At 37.3% G+C, this 26,346-nt stretch overlaps 1 protein-coding gene across 1 annotated transcript in view; it reads right to left on the bottom strand.

The window, feature by feature from the left end:
• RYR2 (ryanodine receptor 2) overlaps window positions 1-26,346 on the bottom strand; it is a 329,037-nt gene that overhangs the window by 90,243 nt on the left and 212,448 nt on the right. Inside the window, exons 50-63 of the mRNA XM_083349904.1 lie at window positions 25,771-25,991; window positions 23,900-23,990; window positions 22,553-22,693; window positions 21,157-21,320; window positions 20,142-20,220; window positions 18,955-19,044; window positions 15,238-15,375; window positions 14,337-14,414; window positions 13,657-13,732; window positions 8,984-9,110; window positions 4,746-4,861; window positions 4,217-4,281; window positions 3,491-3,612; window positions 120-169 (exon numbers count right to left, since the gene is read on the bottom strand). Of these exons, the coding sequence (XP_083206030.1) occupies window positions 120-169; window positions 3,491-3,612; window positions 4,217-4,281; window positions 4,746-4,861; window positions 8,984-9,110; window positions 13,657-13,732; window positions 14,337-14,414; window positions 15,238-15,375; window positions 18,955-19,044; window positions 20,142-20,220; window positions 21,157-21,320; window positions 22,553-22,693; window positions 23,900-23,990; window positions 25,771-25,991 (1,558 nt within the window). The remainder of the gene's footprint in view (window positions 1-119; window positions 170-3,490; window positions 3,613-4,216; window positions 4,282-4,745; window positions 4,862-8,983; window positions 9,111-13,656; window positions 13,733-14,336; window positions 14,415-15,237; window positions 15,376-18,954; window positions 19,045-20,141; window positions 20,221-21,156; window positions 21,321-22,552; window positions 22,694-23,899; window positions 23,991-25,770; window positions 25,992-26,346) is intronic.

Here is a 26,346-nt window from a genome sequence, read left to right as displayed (position 1 = left end):
ATATTATCAGTGATACATAAGATCATGCAGCATGCAAACAAAGAGGACACACACAGTTGCAAATAATGGTAAGAAAAACAAGGGATGCTCAAACAAGCATTTGTCACGGGTCTCCTTACCAAACAGTGAAATCCTATGCCTGACAAGAACTCCAAGTTTGCAGAAAAGGCTAAAGACAAAGGATAAATAAAAGAGAAGGGAGGGGGACAAAGAAAAAAAGGAAGAAAATAAGAGGTGATGTATGAGCAGGAAAAAGCAACATGATGTTTTGCAGAAAGAATCAATTCTGAGCAGAATGTAGGACTGAAAATACTACAAAAGTTTCCAAGAATTGCTCCACAACAAAAATAGTTATCTGAGGTAAAGAAACAGAGTAAGTGGGAAGCCTTATCCAGAAATAGCCTTTAAAAGGTTAGGCAATAAAGTTCAATCGGTAGCCTAGTATCTAGATACAAGTGTAAACAGAAATATATATATTTTTAAAAGCAAGAGAGAAAAAGTTCTGATTGAATAATAGACAAATATTTAATAATGATAGTACACAGTACGTTCATTTTATGTATGCATAAATCTTATTTTGCTTTTTAAAATAAAATGTATTTGACACACAATTCCTACTGGCCATAGTCCAACATACATGTACTAAAGCCATTCATTTCAGTGGGCTTAAGTGCATTTCATTCTGTTTGACTAAGGTTAATGAAAATGAGTAAGATACAAGCTTAAGTAGATACGAATGGCTTGGTTTTTATGAAATGGACTGGATCTGGTTGCTCTGTTTCACTGATACAAACTGTTTCCATGCAAAAGAGAGTTCCATCTATAAATGCAGATGTGAGTTTTTATGGTCAAGTCACCCTATAAGAAGGCTGATAGATTAATTCTGGAATTCATTATTCCCACGTTTTCAGAGATGGTATGATCTTTCAAGGGACATTCATATTATGAAATAAATAAGTAAATAAATATTAACAATATACTTTATGTCTCAGAGTGAAGTAAATCTAGACTCAAATTCCTTGAACTGTATGTTTTATATTGTATGTTTCATCTGGAAGCAATACTAAGAAATGTCAACAAGGTATTATCATGTGCTCCTAGACAAAATGTTTCAATCAACCATAATTACTTCTAATTATTTCTTAATAAGTTGACTAATTCAGTCACTCTTTTATATAACAAACAAAACTCTGCACTGTTTAATGTTACTCTGACTAATTTAATGAATCAAAATATCAGCCCCAGAGGTATTTCTAAGGCAATATCTTATTTTGAAAATCCAAGAGCAATGTAATTTTAAAAAAGACACTGAAAAATTTAAAATTTTCTTTTATTTTGTTTAATTCAGAATAAGTTGTCAGGATAGACACAATGATAAAGTATATTTACATATTTATTCTGTTTTTCTGTTTTCATATTTTCATATTTTGTTTTCCATTATTAAACAGGATAAAAACAGTTGCAAATATTCATATTCAAAGAAAATAATAAGAGTTTTGAAAGTAGGTGAATTACACAGGGTTGGTTACATAGCAGTCTCAAATTACATTTGCTAGCCTTTTGATTTAAAAGATGCAAGAAATGTCAGTGGTGAAAATGGGGCATGGGAAGTGTCTTTGACCATAAATCAAACAATAAATAAGAGCACAATTACAGAGAATGTACAAACCAAATGTTTGCTTTCAGCAGGACCTTGAAAAATGCACAACTATGAGAAAGAAAATGTATTGAAAATTAGTTGATTTGGAGATAGCCAAAGATAAAGTAAATAGACTTGAATTATAGAACGATTTCACAATATGGAATTGAACATTTGTTACTGAATATGAAAAGAATGGCATATGATAGAAGAAAAACAAATATGAAAATAAATGAAATGCATAGTGAACGGCTGAATATTGATCAGGAAGAAAGGATGTATATTCTCACCTTGGTTGACTGATATATTTATGGATAAATGTACACATATTAGAGCAATATTAGTGTTGTTGATTGGGGATGTGAATATGAGTGTCCCTTTTATATGTCGATAATGCTACATTGTCCACATGTAAAAAGACATCCTTATTGTTCATTAAGAAGCCAAATAATTTGCAGTAAATGCTATACAGACTGTAAGATATAACAAAGAACATGGACTTGAAAATTAATGCATTGATGCAGGTAGCCACGTTGACAGAAAGTTGATGAATTTCTGTACTTCGGTAAAATGTTTATGAAAGATGGAGAAACAATTTGAGAATCACATATGTACATATTATTATAGAAAGGTAGTAAATGGTATGTGATCTGTCATGAGGAAGAAATGTAAAAAGGAATATACTGAATATAATACGTACCTCATTCACTTTGTTTTATGGAAGTGAAAATTGGGTATATCAGGAGTTAAATTCAACTAAAACTGAATTGAATTCAATAGATCCTTTAACAAAGGTATGTGATTAAAAAAAGAAGAGATAGAGTGAAGAATAAATGGGTGACGAATTGATCAAATATAAAAGAGAATCATCAATACAAAAGAAATCTATTGAGGTGGGTTTAATTATGTGGGGAAAATAAAAGAGGATCAGTCACAAAATGGCTATATGAAGAAAGACTGAATGTCTGAAAAAGTCATATTAGACTGAGTTGGTAAGATCCTCAAAAAGAAAAGAATGAGGAAAAAAGGCAGTGAGTGAATTAGTACACAAATGTGGTAGCAGAAAGTTTTCTTATACTTTTTTTATGAATGTTGTATTACATTGCTTACTCTAAAGGTGAACATGATGAGTTGTATGTATGCTGTTTCAATTATCTGCTACTATTGAATAAACTGAATCAAATATTTGGCCTATTTTAAATGCATGGGACATTGACATAGGACATTGATTCTTTCATTATTTCCTTCCTTCAAAATTTCCCAGCTTAAAAGATGCTCTGTTAATGATATGATGATATAATGATATAATGAACCATATAATATGCAATCTTAAGAGGGGTCTGGTAGCACATTTTATTTATTTATTAATATACCAGCAATACCAGTAAAAAACAAGGAAATTCTAGAATTTCTTATAATGTGACAGATGGGAAATATGGTTAATGCATGAATCTAAAAAAATACTGGTGAAGCCAATATATAACAGCACACGGAATGACAAAATTATTAATATGCATATATATAATTATGTCCTGTTTTTCTAGTCCCAGAGTATTAAAGATGATGTCAGCTGCCAAAACATAAAAGTAAGGAGCCTATCTAATTAAATGCAATGTGAGAAGAAAAAGAGAATATAGGAGATGACAAAACATGGGAAACACTACTAGGGTTAGGAGGAGGGTCAAGGAAATTATTCAAATTTCAGTTTTTAGAGGTCATAATCTTATAAAATGGATGTTGGATTTGTGTTACTTCTCACTTCTCTAAATATATCCATAAAACTGCCAAAGTTTTAGAATACACAAACTGACTACTATATTTTATCATATACTGTATTATATATGCTTTTACCTGGTTACCATTTCTTTCTCCTTGTTAGAAGCATGACCACCACTGCTCAGAGGTCTGCTTGCTGCAGATAGGAAATACAGGCGGTGATTTTTGAAATACTGATCAATTAAAGGAAGGACAACCTGAAATAAATATATGGAAGAGATAAAAAACACTGTATACTTATCAATACACTATCTTACTGTTACTATTTTTATTCCTTAGTTTCATGGCACTAAAGACCTGTCAACGTAAAGTATTTACAAGATTTATTAACATAAATTCAACTTTTCTTTGTCCTTTAGTAGAATTTATTATTATTTAGATCAAAATTTTATCTGTTTATCTGGAGGTAAACAGTTTTAATGTTCTTATATTTTTACTTTATTATTTTTTACAATTTTTTACAATTTTAATTGCAGAAACTCTCCCTATGCCTGATTTTCAATTAGTAATAATAGCTCAGCAATGGAGAATTATCTTGTTCAAGCAGCTATGGGTGCCAGTACTAGCGCTAGTACTAGCACTACCTAAACAGTAATTTTTGTTTCTAACATCTATTCTTCTAAAAATTTTTTTAAATCACACAAGTCACTGGAAGATTAGCAAGCAGGAATATTTTACTGTGCCACCATTTGCAGCATTTATGTGATTTGTTCCCAATGTCTTAAGTATGCTTTGTAGTTGGTTGATATTAACTTTTAATTTCCCATAATAAATATTACAGAAAAATAGCCTATACTTTACTTTAGCAAAGAATTTGATTTCTTGTTCATAAGGAAACTGTTCTCCTTTCCCTCTGCTGCCACCATCTGTATAAGAAAGAAAAGTGCAACAAACTTAATTGAATATATTTTACCCAATTTATAGTTTTTTGCATTGTATTCTTTATAAACTATTTTTTTCATCTATCCATTCTACAGTACTACATGACTTGAAATGTTGAATTTTATTTTAGTTCATTTTAGATGCTTTAAGATTCTTAACTCACAAAGCAGCACATAAGCAAACTTGATTTCAGTATATAACATCCATATGCTGTACAAAACAAAAACAGAATTCAGTCTTGGTTAATTTGCACTGTGTGTGGACTAAATCTTTTATTAATGAAGGTGTTCAGCTGCTATGGTTCAAAAAGAAGTAATATTAAACTGTATCTCAAAAAAATAAAATATAATTTTAACACTTTTAAAAAACATTTGCTTCTTATTATTCATGCTAAAAACTTGTTAAGACTATATTTAATAATATAAAATATATATTTACAATAGCTTACCAAATTCCAGAATATACTGATGGGCTTCATCTACGTAGCGTATCAATTGCTGGAGAAAACTGTAAGCAAATCTTTTTTCAATGGATGGTGTGTCTAATTCTAAATCCTTTAAGCCTCTGGAACAAATTAAAAAAAAATATTGCCCCCAACCAAGAAAAAAAATTAGGAGATGTTATACAAAATTTGAAATTATCACAGAGATAGTCATGACATTATTTATTTACCAATTTGGATAAGTTAAATAATTCCTTTTAAGTAATGACTTTGCTGCACCCTTTGACTTAACTCATTTTATATTTGTTCTTTTACTTTTGCATCATTATGTTGGCAAGCTGATATCTTTTGTTGGCAAGCTGACATCTTTCTGCTGAGGTTTCAAAGCAACAGAAGTTTATTTGTGTCCATCTTGGAGGAAGGTTGATTGGTTATTATTATTGTTTCTTTTAATTTTTTTAAAAAAAATTAATTATACCCAGGCTGGGACAGACTATAAAATTATAAATTGGAGACTGCCAGGTTTGAAAGACATGCACACTTTACAGTTCAGCCCCTTTGGATATAATAATAAATTATGAAATAATGTAAAACACAATATCAAAGTTTTACTTGGTTATATTGATTTGCTTTTAGGAAACTCAAGATTGCATTTATGGTTTTTCCCAAATACAATTTTTACAATTCCCACCCTGAATTAAGTTAAGCTGTGTATAAGCTATTTTGGAAGGTTTATGGCTGAAAGGAGGAGTTTCCCAATCTCTAGTTCAATTTTTTACTTATTTTTGTTTTATTTACCTATTTATTATTTTTACAAATAACACAAGGCAATGAACTTGCCCAACATACCTTCCTCCCCCTATTTTCCCCATAGCAACAACCTTGTGAGTTGGGTTGGACTGAGGAGAGAGTGAGTAGTCCAAAGTCACCAAGCATGGTTTCATGGCTAAGGTGGGACTGGAATTCGTGGTCTCCTGCTTTATAGCCTGGTGTCTTAACCACTACACTAAACTGGCTCTACATAATCTATCAGTGCTCCAACCATGACAACAGACTTCTACTGCATTATAAACATAAGAAGAGAATGTTAGCAATAGACTGAATGACAATATGCAAAGCTATTTTATGCTACATTTGTGAATAGAAAGGCTAGTTACTATCATGAAAGTTGTGTCTTCTTTATCCTTATGAGGTTCTTAAGAGGCAGGAAATCACAAAACTGATCTTTTGCTTCCCCTTCTTAATGAAGCCCTATCAGGTTTTTTAAGATATTACATCAGTTGTTGTTTTACGTTTCTTAAGCAGCTTACAACCAATAAAACACATTACAAAATATAAAACAGGACAGTAAAATAATTAAAAAACAACATTAAACCAATAAAATCAATGAACAGTTAACAACTTGGTGAAAGAAAACTGTTCTTGAGTGGGGAATGTTTTTGATGTTTATAATCATCTTTTTTCCATTTATTATATATATGAGAGCTATACTGAGAGGTCAAAAAGGGAGGGAAAAAATCTTTTTTATGGCAAGCTTTTGCTTTTTAGAAAAATTGAGTTGCTTGTATGTTTTTTCAGTTAAAACATGTTACTTTCAGGTTCCTTGTCCTAAGAATCTATTGGTCTCCCATGTTATCTCTTGCCTTACCAGAAAATACAGTTGCAAATGGCAAAAAAAAGCTCTTAGCAGAGCAATCAGTGTGAATGCAATAATTTTTAGGAGACAATCGTTCTGTTTTGCTTATACCTTGGGGCATAAGGCAATACTGTTCCAGGAACATGAAACCACTAAGCTCTTGGTCTGAGAAATCAAGGAAAAGTCCATTTAACTTGCAGTGAGTTGAGGAAAACTTCCCATTGTTTTCTACAATGGGAGAGGAATCTTAGGACCTTAGTTGGCCTCCTTCCTGATGTTACCTTGCTGATAGGGTTGGGATAAAGGACTGGGAAATCAATTATGAGACTGCACTTTCTTAGGACATTTTACAAAGTTTTCTAAAGTGAATACAGTTCATACTCAACATTCCTGGTTAAATTCAATACCTACTTTCTTTCTAAAAGTATCCTCTCTCCAGTCATGTAGGGGGTAGTGCCATTTCCGTTTCTTAGCTGAGGGAGCCAGCATTGTCCGAAGACACAAAGACATGACTGTGGTCATGTTGCCAGCATAACTACATACCAAGGTGAATAGAACACTGTTACCTTCCCACCAAAGTGGTACCTATTTATCTACTTGCATTTGCATACTTTATAACTGCTAGGTGAGCAGTAGCTGGGGCAAGTAACAAGAGTTCAGCCCATAGAATGGTGCTCAGGTCTCAAACCTGGGCTGTTGACTTTCCAGCTGCCAAGTCCAGTATCTCAACCACTGAGCCATCGCACCCCTCTCAGTTTCTTTCTAATTGCTACCAATGTCCAGCAAGACAGGTACAGGAAAGAAACAGAAGTAGGAAAATAAAATATTGAGGTGAAGAAGAGAGAATAACAATTGGCAATGCAAACAATTAAAATTTAGCAAAAGAGGATATCGCCAAATGTAAAAAAGATCAACAAAGGATGAGGGTGACATGATAGCAGTGTTCCAATATCTCAGGGGTTGCCACAAAGAAGAGGGAGTCAAGCTATTCTCCAAAGCACCTGAAGGCAGGACAAGAAGCAACGGATGAAAACTAATCAAAGACAGAAGCAACCTAGAACTAAGGAGAAAATTCCTAATAGTAAGTACAATCAATCAGTGGAACAACCTGCCTCCAGAAGCTGTGAATGCCCCAACACTGGAAGTTTTTAAGAGACTGGACAGCCATTTGTCTGAAATGGTATAGGGCTTCCTGCCTGAGCAGGGGGTTGAACTACATGGCCTCCAAGGTCCCTTCCAACTTTTTTATGATGATGATGATGATGTCTCAGTTACTTATTTTTTTTCTTAAAAGAAAAGGGGGAAAACCCATGCAGTTGAGTTTTGATACTGATAAGGCTACATCAGGAAGGGAAAGAGCAAATATCTGTCATGTGAGTTCCTGCCTGCCAAACCTGGAGAGAATGATGATGCTCTTCACATATCCTTTCTTTTTTCCTTTCTATATTTTATTAATTTTCCAATTTTATATTTAAGTATTTCAAAACCAAAATAGTGGCTAGGTTAATCAATAGTTCAATAATATACAAAAATCTTTAGTACAAATCTCAAATTACAACATCAAATATTTTATCTCTTTTTCCCTTAATATCTACTATCTCGTATTTAAGCTAATACAGTTCTTATATCAACTAAGCAAAAACATCATTACATTTATCATTAAATTTTTAGCTTATACATATCTTAATTATTTTTATATTCAATCTTTATAGACAATCAATGTACTGTTATTGATTTTTTCCCAATTTTTAGTTTCCCATCAATATTCAAATTTAACATTTGATATTTATAATTTCCAGGCTTTAAGTAACCAAAGGTTCCCTTATCTCAATTCATAATAAAATCTAACATTCAAAACACACATCTTATCTCTTTGAATATAATCTTGTTCTATTTCCTAAAAGTTATCTATTTCCTACCATATTAAATCTTCTAATTAATAATACAGTATCCCCTTTAATAAATCAAAACCATTATATATATATTGTGTGGGTTAATCAATAAATCAAACATATTCATATTTTTGGGGGGGGTTAATTTTTTAATTTCCAAATATTAAACCACTAAAAAAACAATTTTAATCTAATTGGATTTATATGTTTCTGAAACTTGGGGACCAAAAGTTTTCTTATTTTTACTGGAGATTTTTATTTTTATCTACAAAAAAGAAATAAAACTGGAAAAAGGATTATAAAAATTTTGGACTTTAAATGGCATTGGTGACATCTTGTGGCGAAGGCTGGTATTAACAACTTATTGCCTAAAAGAGACTTAGCTTAATGAATACAAATGGGCTAGCCCTTCCAAAAAAATGGCAACATATCCTTTCTCACCATAACAGAGACATCTTATGCAATGTTATCTTGGACCATAACTCTTAGGTTTGACAAGAAAAAAAATAACATTTAATATTTATGTCTTCACACAAATCTTTTAAAAAGATATTGTCTGGAAAAGAGCAAATCAACACATATTTGCATATTTCTGATGTATTTATTTTCTTATAAAAAACAAATCTTCCCAGGCTGTACATTTTTTAGCCACACAAGGTACATAATGAAAATTATTTCAGTTTTAAAGCCTACAGCAATAATCAATCAGCATTTACCTGGACACAACATAGCCATTGATCTGGAGGAACTTCAGAATATCTTGGGCTTTCTCTCTATCCTTAGCTTTTTCTTTGGCTGTCAGTGTATCATAGGGTACAAGCAGGGGGTGATTTCCTCCTCCCACTAGAATGCATTAGGAAATTAAATGACAAAATAATGACCGTAGCATTATTTAAAATAATTAAATTTCATAAAAATAGAGACATTACAGCGGGGTATCAAACTGCCAGCCCACAGGCCGGATGCGTCATGCAGAAGCCGTGCCCACCCAATTGCCGGCAATGGCAAAACCGTCCCGATACATTGTGTGACGTCATGTGAGGTTGCGAGTTTGACATGTCTGAATTACAGCATTCATTTTGACCTGCTAGACATATTTTCCAGTATCATTACCCTATATTGCTAAAATAGATAATATTTAATTCCACATGTTAAGGTTTTAATCCAAAAATGCTTACTGTTAAGAATGCAAATCCCAACTCTTGGAACCCATATTATTAATAATAATAATAATAATAATATTTGCATTTGTATACCGCCCTTTCCCTGAGGACTCAGGGCGGTTTACAGGGAATTAAAATCGAAACATACAAAAGTTAAAACCAATTAAAAAAGCATTAAATTCACCCTGTAGATTAAAACCCCAGTTAAAATTTTCTCCTCAGCCTGGGCCCGAGAGCTCAAAGAGCCAGGTCTTCAGGCCCCGGCGGAATGATCGGAGGTCAGGAGCAGTCCTCAGCTCTACCGGCAGCTGGTTCCAGAGGGCAGGCGCTCCCACCGAGAAGGCCCTATCCCTGGGTGTCACCCGCCGGCAATCTCTCACCGGCGGAACCCTGAGCAGACCCTCCCTGTGGGAGCGCACTGGGCGAAGGGCATTTGATGCCGGCAGCAGGTGTTCCCTCAAATAACCCGGACCCAGGCCATGTAGGGCTTTATAGGTGATAACCAGCACCTTGAATTTCACCCGGAGGGCAACCGGAAGCCAATGCAGCTCGCGGAGTAGAGGTGTTACATGGGAGTATCGGGAAACCCCCATTACAACTCGCGCGGCCGCATTCTGCACCAGTTGAAGCCTCCGAGTGGTCTTCAAGGGCAGCCCCATGTAGAGAGCGTTGCAGTAGTCCAGACGGGAGGTCACAAGCGCATGAGTGACTGTGCGTAGGGCGTCTCGGTCCAGATAGGGGCGCAACTGGCGCACCAGGCGAACCTGTGCAAAAGCCCCCCTGGTCACGGCTCCTATGTGATCTTCAAAATTGAGCCGTGAATCCAGGAGGACGCCCAAGTTGCGAGCCCTATCAACGGGGGGTAACACCTCACCCCCCATCGTTAGAGGTGGAATAACTTGGTTAACCCGAGACGCCGATATGCACAGCCACTCAGTCTTGGCGGGATTGAGACGAAGCCTGTTTCTCCCCATCCAGACCTGAACCGCCTCCAGGCACCGGGACATCACGGAGAGGGCATCACTGGGTTGGTTCGGGGTGGAAAGAAAAAGTTGGGTATCATCAGCGTACTGGTGATACCCCACCCCAAAACCACGAATGATCTCGCCCAGCGGCTTCATGTAGATGTTGAACAGGAGGGGCGAGAGAACCGACCCCTGAGGGACTCCACAAATGAGAGACCTCGGGGCGGATCTCTGCCCTCCTGTCAACACCGACTGCGAGCGGCCCCGGAGGTAGGAGGAGAACCACCGTAAAACGGTGCCTCCCACTCCCAGCCCCCTGAGACGCCGCAGCAGGATACCATGGTCGATGGTATCGAAAGCCGCTGAGAGGTCTAATAGGACCAGGACAGAGGAGCAACCCCTGTCCCTAGCCCTCCAGAGATCATTCACCAGCGCGACCAATGCCGTCTCCGTGCTGTGTCCAGGCCTGAAGCCCGATTGGTACGGGTCCAGATAATCAGTTTCCTCCAGGAACAGAGGGAGCTGATGCGCCACCACACTCTCAACAACCTTCGCCAGGAAGCGAAGGTTGGAGACTGGACGATAGTTGTTTAAAACAGCCGGGTCCAAAGCAGGCTTCTTGAGGAGGGGTCTCACCACCGCCTCCTTCAAGGCGGCAGGGAAGACACCCTCCTTCAAAGAAGCAGTTATTACTGCATGGAACCAGCCTCGTGTTCCCTCCCGAGCCGCATAAGCTAGCCAGGAGGGGCACGGATCCAACAAACAGGTGGTGGAGCTCAGTCTCCCCATGATCCTGTCCACATCATCAGGGGAAACAGGGTCGAACTGAGTCCAGATAACGTGCTCAAGACCGCCTGATTCCTCCACATCAGACTCTGCCCAGTCAGAGTCCAAGCCGGTCCGGATCCGAGCGATTTTGTCCGTCAGATGATGACTAAACTCCTCGGCTCGTCCCTGCAAGGGATCCTCCCTCACCTCCTGGTTAAGGAGGGAGCGAGTCACCCTAAACAGGGCGGCCGGGCGATTATCTGCGGACGCGATAAGGGCGGCAAAGTAGTTAGACTTCGCCGTCCTTATCGCCGCAAGATAAGACCTTATGAAGGTTCTTAACTGCAATCGGTCGGGTTCGGATCGGCTGGATCTCCAACCGCTCTCTAGACCTCGTCTCCGACGCTTCATCTCCCGGAGCTCCACAGAGAACCATGGAGCCCAACGGGATCTGCGCCGAGTCAGAGGTCGCATGGGTACAACACAGTCGAGTGCCCTGGTGGCAGCCGTTTCCCAGGCCTCCACCAGAGCATCGACTGGGCTGTGGGTAAGGGTGATAGGTATCGGCCCAAGCGCCCTCTGGAACCGGTCCGGGTCCATTAGGCGCCTGGGGCGGAACCACCTGGTCGGTTCCGCCGCCCAGCGGCGGGGGATGGCATGACGGAAAACCAGCCTCAGGAGGTAATGATCTGACCATGACAGAGGGGTGATGGACGGAGAACCCCCTCCCAGATCATCCAACCATTGTCCAGACAGGAACACCAGGTCGAGAGTATGATCCCCCTCGTGAGTAGGGCCCTCAATAACCTGGGTCAGGCCCATGGCTGTCATGGAAGCCATGAACTCCCGAGCTAACTCCGACGACCCCCCCAGTGATGGCAGGTTGAAGTCACCCAGGACTATAAGCCTGGGGAACTCCACCGCCAACCCTGAGAGGGTGTCGAGCAGCTCAGGCAGGGCTGTTGCCACACAGCTGGGCGCCAGGTATGTGAGCAACAAGCCCAGCTGAACCCGAGGACCACATCTCAAGAGGAGGGATTCACTCCCGGCCATCTGGACAATGGTGGCCTCCCGAGGACACAAAGTCTCCCGAATAACCACTGCCACCCCACCACCCCTGCCCTGAGCCCGTGGCTGGTGCAGCACCCGGAAACCTGGCGGGCATAACTCGGTGAGAGGCACCCCTCCCTCCGAACCCAACCAAGTTTCCGTGATGCACGCTAGATCCGCACATTCCTCCTCGATCAGGTCACGGATGAGGGGAGCTTTGTTAACTACGGATCTAGCGTTAAAATAGACCAACCTGAGCTCAGGGGCCTGATCACCCTCATCCCCGGGTAGGAGGGTGCTAACCGGAGGGTCGGAGCGCGCCACCGCTCGGAGATAGCGGGGGCGCGATCCCAGATGTTGATATGGCCCTCCGCGCAAACACCTGCTGCCATACCCTATCGCCGTGGGGATTCGATGCCCCACCCCCACATTCCCAGCGCCAGCAGCCACCTCCCCCGACCCCGTCCCGTCGGGACCTCTAACAGGTCCAGACTGAGTGCCGGTTATAGATTCCTTCCCCACCCTCCCCCTCCCTAACCTCTTAAAATAACCGGCTAAGAATCTTATCAGGGGCCTCTTAGCGCGTCTTAACTCGAGGCCCCTGTCCAAGCCCAACCACCTCTCGGAGTCCCAAAGCTTGGACCCGTCATTAAGGGGAGTATGGAAACAGGCGACAGGTCGCGCCCATGAGGCAGGAACCGCCCTAAGGGCATACAAGTCCGCTTCGGAATAACGATAAATCATATTGCGCTCGAATAGTCTCTCAGGGCCGATGTTGCAAATATATCAAGAGGATTGCTCGTTGATGGTACATAGATGGAAAAAGAAAAAGTCCAGTGGACGTATCTCTCAATCTGCAGAGCCATCTCAGCTCTCACCTGAGATGGAAATCCAGAAGACAACCTCAGCCGTCCTCTCACTCCGGCTGAGGCATCTGACTGGAGCAGAGAGAGAAAAAGGGGATCCTGAGCCAGTTATCTAATTGATTTATTTATTACATTTATATGCCAGTCCTCTGACTGTCAAGCAACTTTAAGCAAAGTTCATTTAAAAAATTTTAAGTCATATATTGCAGAAATCATTCTACAATTAACGCTGCATAAGCATCTTAGAATTGCTTTTTCTTGCATGCATTTTAATACTTTCACCACAGGCACTGCGGAAATGGATACTACAGATTATGACACTGACCACATAACACCATATATAAAACTGCATTTGAAAAAAATAATGTTAAATATGTTATTCAGATAGAATCATTATTGTATGTAGCTCATCACAGAATTCCATAAACAAACAAACAAAAAATAATACTGAAAATACTGTTTCAACTACAGAATGCTAATTTCTGGGCCTCTCAATTTTCTATTTCAAAAATGCAGATTATCCTTAACAAGTACAGTCAGCCTAAGATCATTCATATATTTTTAAAAGAGATTGTACCTTTGGCTTCAAGCTCCATTTTCTTTTTCTTCGCCCATATGTTATGATAATTTTCAGCCATCATCTCAGCCATTGCCTAAGAAAAAGAAAGACATAAATAATTACAATTTGTTCTGTAGTAGATTAGTTAAGTTTGTTTTTCATTTTCTTTAAAAAAAATTGTTGCATTTTTGGCCCAAGCCAAAAAAATTAAATATCAACTTCAGGCATGTTTTTAAATAATTAATTTGATAGAGGTTTCCACAAATTGTCTCCAATGTTACAGAAACTGCATGAGCAAAATTCTTCTCCTAGCATGCTCCCTCAGGAGGTGGTGAGGAGGAAATTTTTGCCAATTCATCCTTCAGCTCCTTGTGCTTCCCTAAAATCTGGTCTGGAAGATTGGAGAACCTTCCAGAACAGTGTTGAAAGTAGCAGGGAAAGTTGCCAGGGAAAGAAGGAATCAGCAAAAATTGCCTCTTACCCTTCCACCCACTGGAACCTCTGTATCAAAAGCCCTTCCATTCTTGAAAGACCAATTCTAGGTCCAAGCATCTATTAGAAAACTTGGAGAATAAATGATAGCTATCAGAGGATTGATAGAGAAGCTGTGTTAAATAATTATTGAAAAAGACATTTAAGAAGAAAAGTTCTTAAAACATTACATTCCTAATGTAGATCACGATAGCCATGTAACTTACATGTAACTCTCTGGACAGGGTAACATTACTCATGTCAATTGCACGGGGGGTATAGCCATGGACAGTATCTACAGAAATCTGAAAAAATATCAATATCAATAGAGGTGTGAACAGAAAAAAGAACATATTTGAACAATTTTAATGACAGCTTACAGAGAGTCTCCAACAAGGAATAGTTTAGCATGGTTTCATATATTTGTCTATTAAATCCTAAACATTAAGACTGTGCTAGTTCTCATTGTTCAAAATAATCTAGCTAGTTCATAAATCTGCATACCATGAAATCCAGAATGCCAATTTTACATTTTCCAAAAAGTGAATAATTGACATATGCACTGATTTACAATAAAATAAAAGGTAAATGTATAGATAAGACTCAAAACATAAAACATGCTAATTATCAAATATAGTAATCATGAAATAATGTAAACAGATTCTAATAGTTTCAGCTTATTTAATTTCAGGAATTTCAATGCTATATAGGAATTCTACTAAAGTTCTTTGTGTATCACAACACGTGTATCACAAAATATTTAGAAGCAGTATTACTTGAAGAAAGGATTTATCTTCTAGAAAAGAAAAAATACATATTCTCTTTGAAGCTTTTTTATATTTAAAATTACATTTCTTTCTTTATAATGGCCTGATAAATTCAGAGTTTTATAAAAATCACAATCTTAAAATATTTTGTAAAGAGAAATTCCAATTTCTTTAGGAATTTCAAAAACAGCCAATACAAAATAAACATAGAGCATGAAACTATATACTTGGAAGCCAATGCTCACACTGAAGGAATGCTGCAGCTTCTATCTCCGAACAGTATTTAAAATAATAACTAGGAAATATTGCTCATAAAGTTACTAAGTAACATCATCAAAAGTACTTGCAGCTCCAAATTTACCTGACTTGTCTGTGATATCCGACGTGAACGATTATAAAGAGCCATAGTATCTCCTTCCCTCGTTCTTTCAACCCGCCATCCCCAAGCAAGCATGGTTTTCAGAGACTCTTTGATTGGCCATCTATAAATTTCTTTTTCCTGAAAAAAAGGTATATATGATGATCCTATTAATGATAAAACAGCTGTCCTCATATCTGCCTTACAAGGTTAGTAGCACTCAAACTTTTGATTGAATTTGAGATATGTATAAATAACAGAGACCACCACTCAGTTAGATCCTTGATTGCAAAATCTACTTTGATTCTATGCACACCTCTTTTAAAGTAACTTCCTTAGCAATCAAATATTCAATTAGAAATTGTTTATTTTGGTTGTAGACTAGCATAAAACAAATAACATAACAGTCATTCTGAAATCGAAGAATAAAATATCACATTGATAGAACAGAAAAAATGAAAGACTAGTATAGAATTACAAAGTATAAGAATTAAAGCCATAAAATCACAGTCTATAATATAGTCTATAACAGCATTATAAGTCTGGTCTATAAAGTACTATGAGAATGTAAAGCTATGCCTTTACACATGTGCCTGCTATAATGTTTTCCTCTCAACCCTTTGGGAAGGAAAGTTCTGAAACATACCTAAAGAGCTGAGTCTCTGTTCTTATGTTGATAGGAAAATTGGAACCATGAGTTGTGGCGTTGCCTTTTTTTATACACACCTACAATATATATTTTCCTATTTGTAATACAATACCCAGACAAGTTAAAGACTTAGTCTTTTGCTAGCTGACCAGAAGGCAATGTTATTAATTTTGTTTTATAATGATTGTTATCTGCCTTATGCTGTTCTATGACCAAAGTAAATAATAAATAATTTGAAACTGAGCACTAAAATACTAATTATTATCTACATTATAACCAAATATTTATATAGATTTTCTTTATGAAACAGCTATTTAAAATCTTTATATTTGTATCACTTAAACAGTACATTAGAAGACATATGAATGTGGTAATAACAAAAAAGAATATTTGTAAAAAGCCATTAAATATAATACAAATATTATAAACATTTGATGACTACTTTCTAAGAACAAGAGTACTATCCTTAAATTGCAGCATTATACAGGAAAAGAATTCCTACTAAATGAACCTTTTATACTTTTGGTTATCTATCATAGCGACTGAAGGAAAAGCAAAAATATCTTGCCCATAAAAACTGAAAGATGGATCATACACTTCAGAAGACCCCCTGCTCTCATTCTTTTATTGACGTGATAATCTACCACAACTAGGAGACAGGTTAAGCAGTGAGTAGTAAATTAGTAGGAAGATTGCTAAAATTTAATTTAATTTAATTTAATTTATTAATATTTCTATACCGCCCTTCTCCCGAAGGACTCAGGGCGGTGTACAGGGCAAGAATAAAACACAGAGTTACAAAAATTAAAAGGTAATTAAATACATGCCCATAAAAACAGTTGATACATAATAAAAACCCCAATAAAATGATAGTAAAAACCCCACCAATCCCCCCTCAGGCCAGGCCGGCTTGTTCGAACAAGTATGTTTTCAGATCGCGGCGAAAGAAGCGAAGATCGGGCGCTGTCCGGAGCTCAACCGGTAACTGGTTCCATAGCTCCGGGGCGCCCACAGAGAAAGATCTCCCCCTGGGGGCCACCAATCTACATTCTCTGACCGGTGGCACCCTGAGGAGACCCTCTCTGTGGGAACGCACAGGGCGGAGGGAAGTTGATGCCGGCAGCAGGTGTTCCCTAAGGTACTCCGGACCCATGCCATGTAGGGCTTTAAACACCATTACTAGTACCTTGAATCTCACCCGGAAGACAACTGGTAACCAATGCAGCTCACGGAGCAGAGGTGTGACATGGGAGTATCGGGAAACTCCCAACACAACTCTCGCGGCTGCATTCTGTACCAGTTGGAGCCTCCGGGTGGTCCTCAAGGGAAGCCCCATGTAGAGAGCGTTGCAGTAGTCTAGACGAGAGGTCACAAGCGCGTGAGTGACCGTGCATAAATCATCCCGGCTTAGATAGGGCCGCAACTGGCGCACCAGGCGAACCTGGGCGAAAGCCCCCCTAGTCACAGCCACCATGTGATCTTCCAAAGTGAGCCGTGAATCTAGGAGGACTCCCAAGTTGCGAGCCCTATCTACGGGGGGCAATAATTCACCCCCCATAGAAAGAGATGGAATATCCGAATAGACCCGGGATGAAGGTATGCAAAGCCACTCAGTCTTGTCGGGGTTGAGTTGAAGTCTGTTCCTCCCCATCCAGACCCGAACCGCCTCCAGGCAACGGGACATCACGTTGAGGGCATCACTGGGGTGGTTTGGGGTCGAAAGGAAAAGCTGGGTATCATCAGCGTACTGATGATACCCAACTCCAAAACCACGAATGATCTCACCCAGCGGTTTCATGTAGATGTTGAACAGGAGAGGCGAGAGGACCGACCCCTGAGGAACTCCGCAAACGAGAGACCTCGCGGTCGACCTCTGCCCTCCTGTCAACACCGACTGCGAACGTCCCTGGAGATAGGAGGAGAACCACTGTAAGACCGTGCCTCCCACTCCCAATCCCCTGAGACGCTGCAGCAGGATACCATGGTCGATGGTATCGAAAGCCGCTGAGAGGTCTAATAGGACTAGAACAGAGGAATGTCCCCTGTCCCGAGCCCTCCAGAGATCATTCACCAGCGCGACCAATGCCGTCTCCGTGCTGTACCCGGGCCTGAAACCCGATTGGTATGGGTCTAGATAAAAGTTAGGGATACTAAAAATCAGTATCCATTGGAAAGAATATAATCTCCATGCTTTACCAACCTGAAAATTCCCAACTTAAAAGAGAAATTTATAGCATCTTATGGAGAAAATATTATTGTCAATTTTGTTGTGGCCAATTTTGTTAGGACAGCATAGTTGCCCCCACATATCCTTTCAAATAACTTTTTCACCCCCAAAAGCTGATGAGATTAAATGGGATTTGCAAGTGATATGACAAGCATATGAAAGCAGTGCATTTACTCAACAAAGGGGGATAGATTGGAATTAGCTTAAAAGAGTACTGATTGATGGAAATATACTTCCAGACCTAATACTTAAGTGTTTAATCACTGATCAAATGTAAGATACAGTTTAAGGAAAAATACATGGATACTGGTTCAACAATCATCTTCACAGGCTATTATCCTGTGATTACAATGTTTATGAACTCTATGAGGATTTATGGACCAAAGGATAAATTATGATAGGTGTAAAGTTTTCTTTTCAAACCTAGCTTTACTGCTCTCCTTTGTAGTGCAAACAGCCCTCAAGGTAAGTCCATCACACACAATCTCTTCAGCTCTTCCATAGTGATGAGCAAAAGGAATAAGCAAAAGAGAAACAAAATGGAGGCTAGAGTTCCTATCACTATTTTTGCTGGGTATATGTCTTTCTGCTGAACTTCTAGAAAATTCACACAAGCCCTGTGCTGTGATACAAGCAGACAATCTGGAGAAAATTCTCACTTTCCAGAATTTATTACTTTTGCCTTTCCAACTGAAAATGTTACATGTGACAGAAGAAACAACATATATTCTTCAAGTCTTAAAGGAGTTTTCTAATTTCTGGGAAAGCTCCAAAATTGGCTGCTACCTTCAATGATTAAGAGAAAAGATTACAATAACAACAAAATCTGACGCGAACTTCTTACCTTTTCTGATAATAGTTTATATTGTTTCATTAATGGCTGCACTTTGGAAGATTCTGAACATGTTTCACCATATATCCACCCATTTGCAAACTGACAAAAGTTTAAAGAAAAGGAAGGGATAAGTTGATCAAGAATATTGATGCCGTTTATGATTTGGATGCTCTTTTTGCATGCTATCAATATACCATACCAAGCTCATGAAACAAATGAAATTTCCCGTATTTTATCTTGGTTCTTCTACTTTCTTCTGATCTTAATACTTGTTATAACAGCAATTAAAAACTCCTGGGCTTTAATTTGTCATGCAAATTTTAGTTTCACAAGTGTTATACAGTATATTACAATGTAATCTTTTTCATCTTGTATAGCAATCGGTTTTATAAATTGATAATGTAGTCATACTTAATGTGTCTATCCTTTATCCCAAACATCAACACTCATGCACAAGAGGGAAGAATTAATTCATCACAGACCCCAAAATTTCCAAAGGTGTAGAAACGTTATGGGGCAAAAACTCTAAAAAAAATTCAAAAACGGCCTGCTTAACTGACACAGAATGACAACTGACTGTAGAGTAAAATGAAGAATGGGTGGAAGGGAATATAGTGCAATAAATATACTTCAGGATCTTCATTGAGGGTACTAAGAATCTGCATATCTATGTTTGAGCTCACTATAAAAATTGAACAGGTTATGTTGAAGCATTGCAAAAAAATTTTTTTGCTAACGATTGTAACCTCTTGCAGTATCAGTCTCCATTTTTCAAACTCTTCAGAGAAAAGATACAGATGTTCTTCAAGTGAAAGTAACTGGGGAAAATACCATTAAAAAAATCTAATCTGTTTTAACAATAATGGCATCGTAAAAGACAACCATGCAAATGCAGCCATCCAAATATATGATGATAACTGTGATACCAAAAAATATCTTATTAAAATAAACTTGTTAACTGAATGGAACTGGGTAAAATGTAAAAGGCTGATCTTTCTCTTAGAGAAAGTAAATGCACTTAAAAATTTAAAAATCTGATTAAAGAATTAGAATGTTTCAATTAATGCAACATAAACATGAATACTGATGAATACTGAAATGAAAAATAAAGTCAGATCATTGGCAAGATTTATTCCCTAATGTTTTACATATATCCCAGCAAAATGATAAATATACATATGATGCGTACACTTTACCTTTTCCATGCACCATTTATCGTGAGAATGTTCAGCATATTTGTTTATAAAGTAGTCTAGTTTTTCAGGAATTGTAATGCTGAGTGAGAATGAACAAGGCAAAGATAAGTATTTCATGACATTAAAATAATTTAACTATAGCAGCATTTGCATTTCTCTAATTCTAGTATTATTTCAGAGAACAAAACTGGTAATAGATCATTTTATAGAAATTTTGAAAAAATGAAATAATCAGTCACTGAATATAAAGGAAACTTAAATTGCCAATTGACTTATACTTTTTGTACTGTGATTAGAAAAGAAAAGTGAAATATTCTTCCTAAGTCATTTAAATATTTATGTATTTGACAATCAATCTTCACTAACAAATAATTAAGGAAAAATGATTTCTTGGAAATCCTGTTTAAGACAGACACATTCCTTATAGCAACACAGCTAGATGTTTTAACAGTACTAAAATAACTATATTCATTTCGTATTATTTTAAAAGTTATGAAGTCTGTTTTGCTCTCTGAGCTTGGTTTGTTTGCTTGCAGACATTTTATTACCTGCCTACATAACATCAGCAGTGTGAGTCAGTGTGTGTATGGGGGGGGGGTGTTTTGTTGTTTCCCTGTTTACATACAATAGCATGCCCTGCCAGTGTTGATGGGAGTATAATTCCATAATTAGGGTATTGTTTTCTGCTTGATTGCTAGTGAAGATTTCTCCTTCTTAGCTTTTTTAATTTATTTTTTTCAATGCTGTATAAATGTAGACTACCTCAATGTGTCTATTAATGGCTGATTTATCTGAACCCCAAGCTTCCAGGAATTCTTAAGCATTTTTGGATTTAACTTGGTCTAGGCAACAGACAAACAGATCAGAACACATCCTCTTCAGCAGCCAATGTCTGTAAGCAAATAATGAAGCTCAGAGCTCAACAAGTACTCCATAGTTTAACCCTGAGCTACATGTATTTTCTTCTATTTAAAAGTTATGTTTAACTCAATACAGGCTATGAAAACATCCTTACTTCGAAGTATCAACAGGCTGTGGATTGAAGTTCCCATCTGAATCCATGGAAGCCTGTTTTTCCATAACACCAACATAATTTGATTCCATGTAATCAGGAGGTAAAGCCCCAGCTACAGCACTCAGGCATGGCAGTGCTAATTTGAATAGTTCCTGTTCATATTTCTATAAAGACAAAATAAGATGCAAAATACCCTGGTAAAAAAATAAGACAACTTCTGTTTATCTGGGAAAAGTCTCAGCATTCTATTACCACTATCATTACTATATTGTTCCATTAATTAACTTTACTTTCGAGTCAAACTACCGTACTTTCTAACTAATGTGGATTATCCTTCCCAAAACAAAGCCACACTTTCCAAGGGAAATCAGCACACTCCCTTCCCTGCACTAAAGACAAGAGCCATCAAATCTATCAGGATAATGTTCCCTATAGAGGCTGAGCCCTGTTGTATTTAACAAATATTGACACCACCAGGAAAAAAATGAAAAAGAAAAATGAGATACTTTGTAGTCTGAAGATAGATGACCATTTAGTTCAAATGTTGAGAGGGTTTTTTTAACATTTAATAATCTGCAGACTTAGTTGCAGTTGTCAGTTGAATCATTAGTTTTTAATTCTAGAGTAGTTCTAACTAGCAGTTGAGTTTGCTCAGTACTAGAATCTTCCCCTATGACACACCAGAAATTAACCACAATAATCAATGTAAGAATTTCTAAGAGCCAGTGTGGCATTTATTTATGATATATTCAGCCACAGAAGCTCACTGGGTGATCTCAGGCCAGTCACCATCTTTCAGCTCAACCTACCTCACAGGGTATTGGAGAAAACAGAAGAGAGAACACTATATAAGAAACTTTGTGCTCTCAAATAAAAAGTGGAATATATATTGAATTTTAAAAATTGAAATCCACTTTTATTTATAAATATTTAGCACCCTCATATTCATCTCTACCTCACACCGCTAGCACAAATGACGTTTTTCATTTAATGTAATTCTTCTATCAAAGGCAACAAAGTTATAGAGTAGGATAAACATTTATTAAAGTAATTTGCTAGCTAATTAATTTTTAAAGAAGATATATTTAAGCAACATTATAATTTTATTTTCTAATATGCAGCCTTCCATATTCATCATGCAGTAAAATTATTAAAAATGCAAGTAGAAAAATAGGGACCACTACGGTGGGAAGGTAACAGCGTTCCGTGCGCCTTTGACGTCTAGTCATGCCGGCCACATGACCACGGAGACGTCCTCGGACAAGCACTAGCTCTTCGGCTTTGAAACAGAGATGAGCACCGGCCCCTAGAGTCGGAAACGACTAGCACGCATGTGTGGGGGAACCTTTACCTTTACTTTTAATACATATTAAGAAATCACATCCTAAAATTTTACCTTTTGAGACAAAGCATCAAAAATACCCCAGAATAACTTTCTGGACAAATGAAGTTCTTCTTCAGATGCAGCACCAAAGTTGCCCCACCCTCCTGGTAAACAGTAATATTTCCAGCATCTTTCATAATGAATTGTCAGCAACTAAAAAAGAAATATGAGAATTTGCTTTCTGAAAGGCCACTGCTTATTCAGGCAGGAAGTTGCATATAATCACTTTAAATGTTAGAGGTACAGATGTTCCAGCAGGTAAGTAACACTATAAAGATTAAAATAATTATCTCAATCCAATCAAACAATTATGGCACAATTAACCTATTGTTACATTAGCATAGGGACGCGGTTGCTCAGTGGGCTAGGACGTTGAGCTTGTCGATCAGAAGGTCGGCAGTTTGGCGGGTCAAATCCTGAGTGCTGCGTAACAGAGTGAGCGGCTGTTACTCGTCCCAGCTTCTGCCAACCTAGCAGTTCGAAAGCACATAAAAATGCAAGTAGAAAAATAGGGACCACTACGGTGGGAGGGTAACAGCGTTCCATACGCCTTTGGCATCTGGTCATGCTGGCCACATGACCACGGAGATGTCCTCGGACAAGCGCTGGCTCTTCGGCTTTGAAACGGAGATGAGCACCAGCCCCTAGACTTGGAAACGACTAGCACGCATGTGCAGGGGAACCTTTACCTTTTACCATTAGCATGCTTTTGGCTGGTTTTTCTTTAAATTAAATGTTAAGCAAATAATTGCTTCCATATCTCTACATTATCTCCAAATCTATACAAGTTCTCAATTAATAAGGTTTGAATCATTTTAATCACTGCTATCTCTTGGCAAAACACTATGGGGGAGAATTGACAAAATAATGAATGAAGTGGGTCTTTTAAATATCCTTCATACAACTTATATATGTGAAGGTAAGACAAATATTTTCTCCTGTCTGTTAATCTAGCTGAGATAATTACTTCATTTTCTGTTTCACCACATCCTTTATATACAGCAAGCCTTAGGCAAAGTCTGTGTTTTCAATGTTTACAGTGTGTAGTTTTTTGTAAGTACTGTTGAAGAAATATTAAATTTGTGTCCAGCTATGAATCACAACTGACCCTTCTGAGTTGTTTTGCTTTATAGAACACTGCTGAACTATCAAAGCTGAACCTAGAGATCTCTTAAACAGAATAACCATGACACAGTTTTTGTGATAATCCTACATTTCATTTGAATATTATAATGGATGTGATTTTGGCCATGATTGGCCAGTATTTTTACTTCAAAGGCAAATCAGAACAACAGCAGTTTCTTCTTATAGGTAATGCTTAATGACATTAACTGTATATTTTATAATAAGCAAACTTACCTTAAGAGGCATTTTGGCATGTTCATTTAGAAGAGGGATATCAAATACTAATCTTCTCAACAAATGTTGCATCATTGAAGGTCTTAGCTGACTATCAGGAGAAAAAAAGTTTCAGTATAACATAGACTAGATTTGTATCCATGATTGTGATTATGCAAGTGAGTAATCTGTAATCACTGCAAAAGCTTAATCAGTATTTCTGATTAAAAGATAACAGTATATGAAATATGTAGATAAAATATTCTAATATTCAGACTCTTGCTTGAACAAAAACAATGTGGGACAAAACAATGTGAGAGGTAATAAAAATGCTGAATTCATATTCAGTTGTTTTTTAACATTATTTCACCCTTATCCTTTTGTATGAAAAGTTATTTTAACAAAATTTATGTTTTGTTTTTGGTAATACAACAAAAACTTAAATTATATTTCATATTTGGAGTCTGGCATGCAGGCATAATCAGAGTTGTGTAGCCCTTACTCCCACCAGTGTCTGATACATTACAATTTATTTTGCATTTTAACTACCGTTTTTTCATTGTTGATCCTGTGGATGGTTTACTAATCAACTAACTATATATCTTATCTTAGCAAATGCTTATTTATTTGAGGATACCTCCTACATACATTACTTTTTATTGAATGTTATAGTATTCTAGCTGCATCAGTCCTGGAATATATTTTTATTGTAAATATTACATACTGGTAATTATTACATGCTAGTAGCTAAAGTGATTACAGATACTTTTGCTCTGTTAATTCATTCTACTATCAATCCTACATCCTACTAGAATTCAACTCCACCTGCACAAGCTTTCTGCATCCATGGAATTACTGACTAATTGGCTCAACAGATACAATAACAGTTAGCAATGGAACTCTACATTTTATTTACTTTTGTTAGGTCATGCAATCACCGTGTTTTTTTCCCTAAATAAAGCTTATTTTTGTTTTTCTTTCAAACAAGCAATAGCCTCAAGAATAATATCCTATAAGACTTCCAAGGGAGGCAGGGTGAACTGAATAATGTCTCTGAAAGTACAGCTGATGATCATGTCAAAAATGAAGAAACTGGAAAGTAAATGCGTTGCTTGGATACTTTTTGGATAAGAAAAGGACAGGAGATTACCCACATGTGCTCCAGACAACTGCTTCTTGTAAAGAGACTGCAAGACAGCAGTTTTCTGTGGGTTTAAGCACTGGAAGATGAAAGAATCGGTCATCTTGCTTGCAATTCTTTTAAAGGACACTTAGTTTGAAAGCCTCACTTTCTATTCATTTCTGGCCTATTAACCATCTTAAAGCTATTAGCTATGAAAATATTTTCCTACTGGATTTACAAAAGAAGCTTGTTAAAACCTTGAAGAAATCAAAAGAACTTAAAATTCTACATTATTTGATTAAAGATTAAGACTGTAAAAGTAAAAGGAAGAAATATAAAGTTTGTTTATTTGATCAGGGGTAAAATAAACTTTTTAAAAAAATTCTAGCAGCCCTTTATGGAATTTTTGCTAACACTAGGATTGAAAAGTAGATATTTTATGGATTTGCTTATAAAGAAGGGATATGATATGGAATGAAAATATATCTGTTTAGCCTTATAGGGGGTGAAAAGTTATTAAGTTTGTTTACACTTGATGTGATGAAAGCTGAAAATCTCTTCTTTACATATTTCTTTTCTTCTCCTTTATTATATTCTTTTCCTTTTCTTTCTCTTTTTTCTTGTACTTTTTTCGATTCTCTCCAAGTGTAGTTTGTATTAGGTTAGACTATTGTAATCTAAGTTTTTAATAAGAATAATGTCTTACAGAAGTTTTTTCCCTTAATTTTAGTGTTTCTCTCTCCATCCATGCTCTCTAACCCATCCTTACCCACAAATGGAGAGTAGGCACTCTTCAATAGAATCCCGCTGAGCTTTGGTAAGAGAACAGCCTTTGGAAAGCCGATATACAGTATGTAGCAAAGAATCTATAAGGGAAGCATGATGCTCTGTTCCAGCAAAAAGAGGAGCACATCTTGTTAATAAAGGCAAAACAGCAGTGCAGAGGTACCGATTAAGTGCCAGGGCCATATCTGTGGCACTCAGGGCAACCTATAAAACAAATTATATAGCAATTCAGATATTTTGCTGCACAAAAATGACACAGTCTCAGTATGTTTGAGCTAAGACTTTTCAAACCTGCTAAGAATATGAAATATATTTTTATATGTTTTTTCTTTATTCCAGTCTTTATTAAAATTAAAAATGCAAACACTGAAGGACCACTAGATGGCAATACAGTTTTCTGCATATTGTAGCTACTATCTCATGGTTGCCCCAATTTCTGCAGTAGAAATAATTAAAACATATCATTTGTTTTATTATTCCCATATTAAAATTGCAATCATTTTGAATCAGCAGTGATGGCACAACACTCTATATTTAGCCTATTATTAGAGCTATTTTT

This window comes from Vipera ursinii, assembly GCF_947247035.1.
Source record: "Vipera ursinii genome assembly, chromosome: 1".
Lineage (NCBI taxonomy): Eukaryota > Metazoa > Chordata > Lepidosauria > Squamata > Viperidae > Vipera > Vipera ursinii.
Note: the sequence above shows the minus strand (reverse complement) of the source record. Positions and strands in the feature narration are given on the sequence as shown.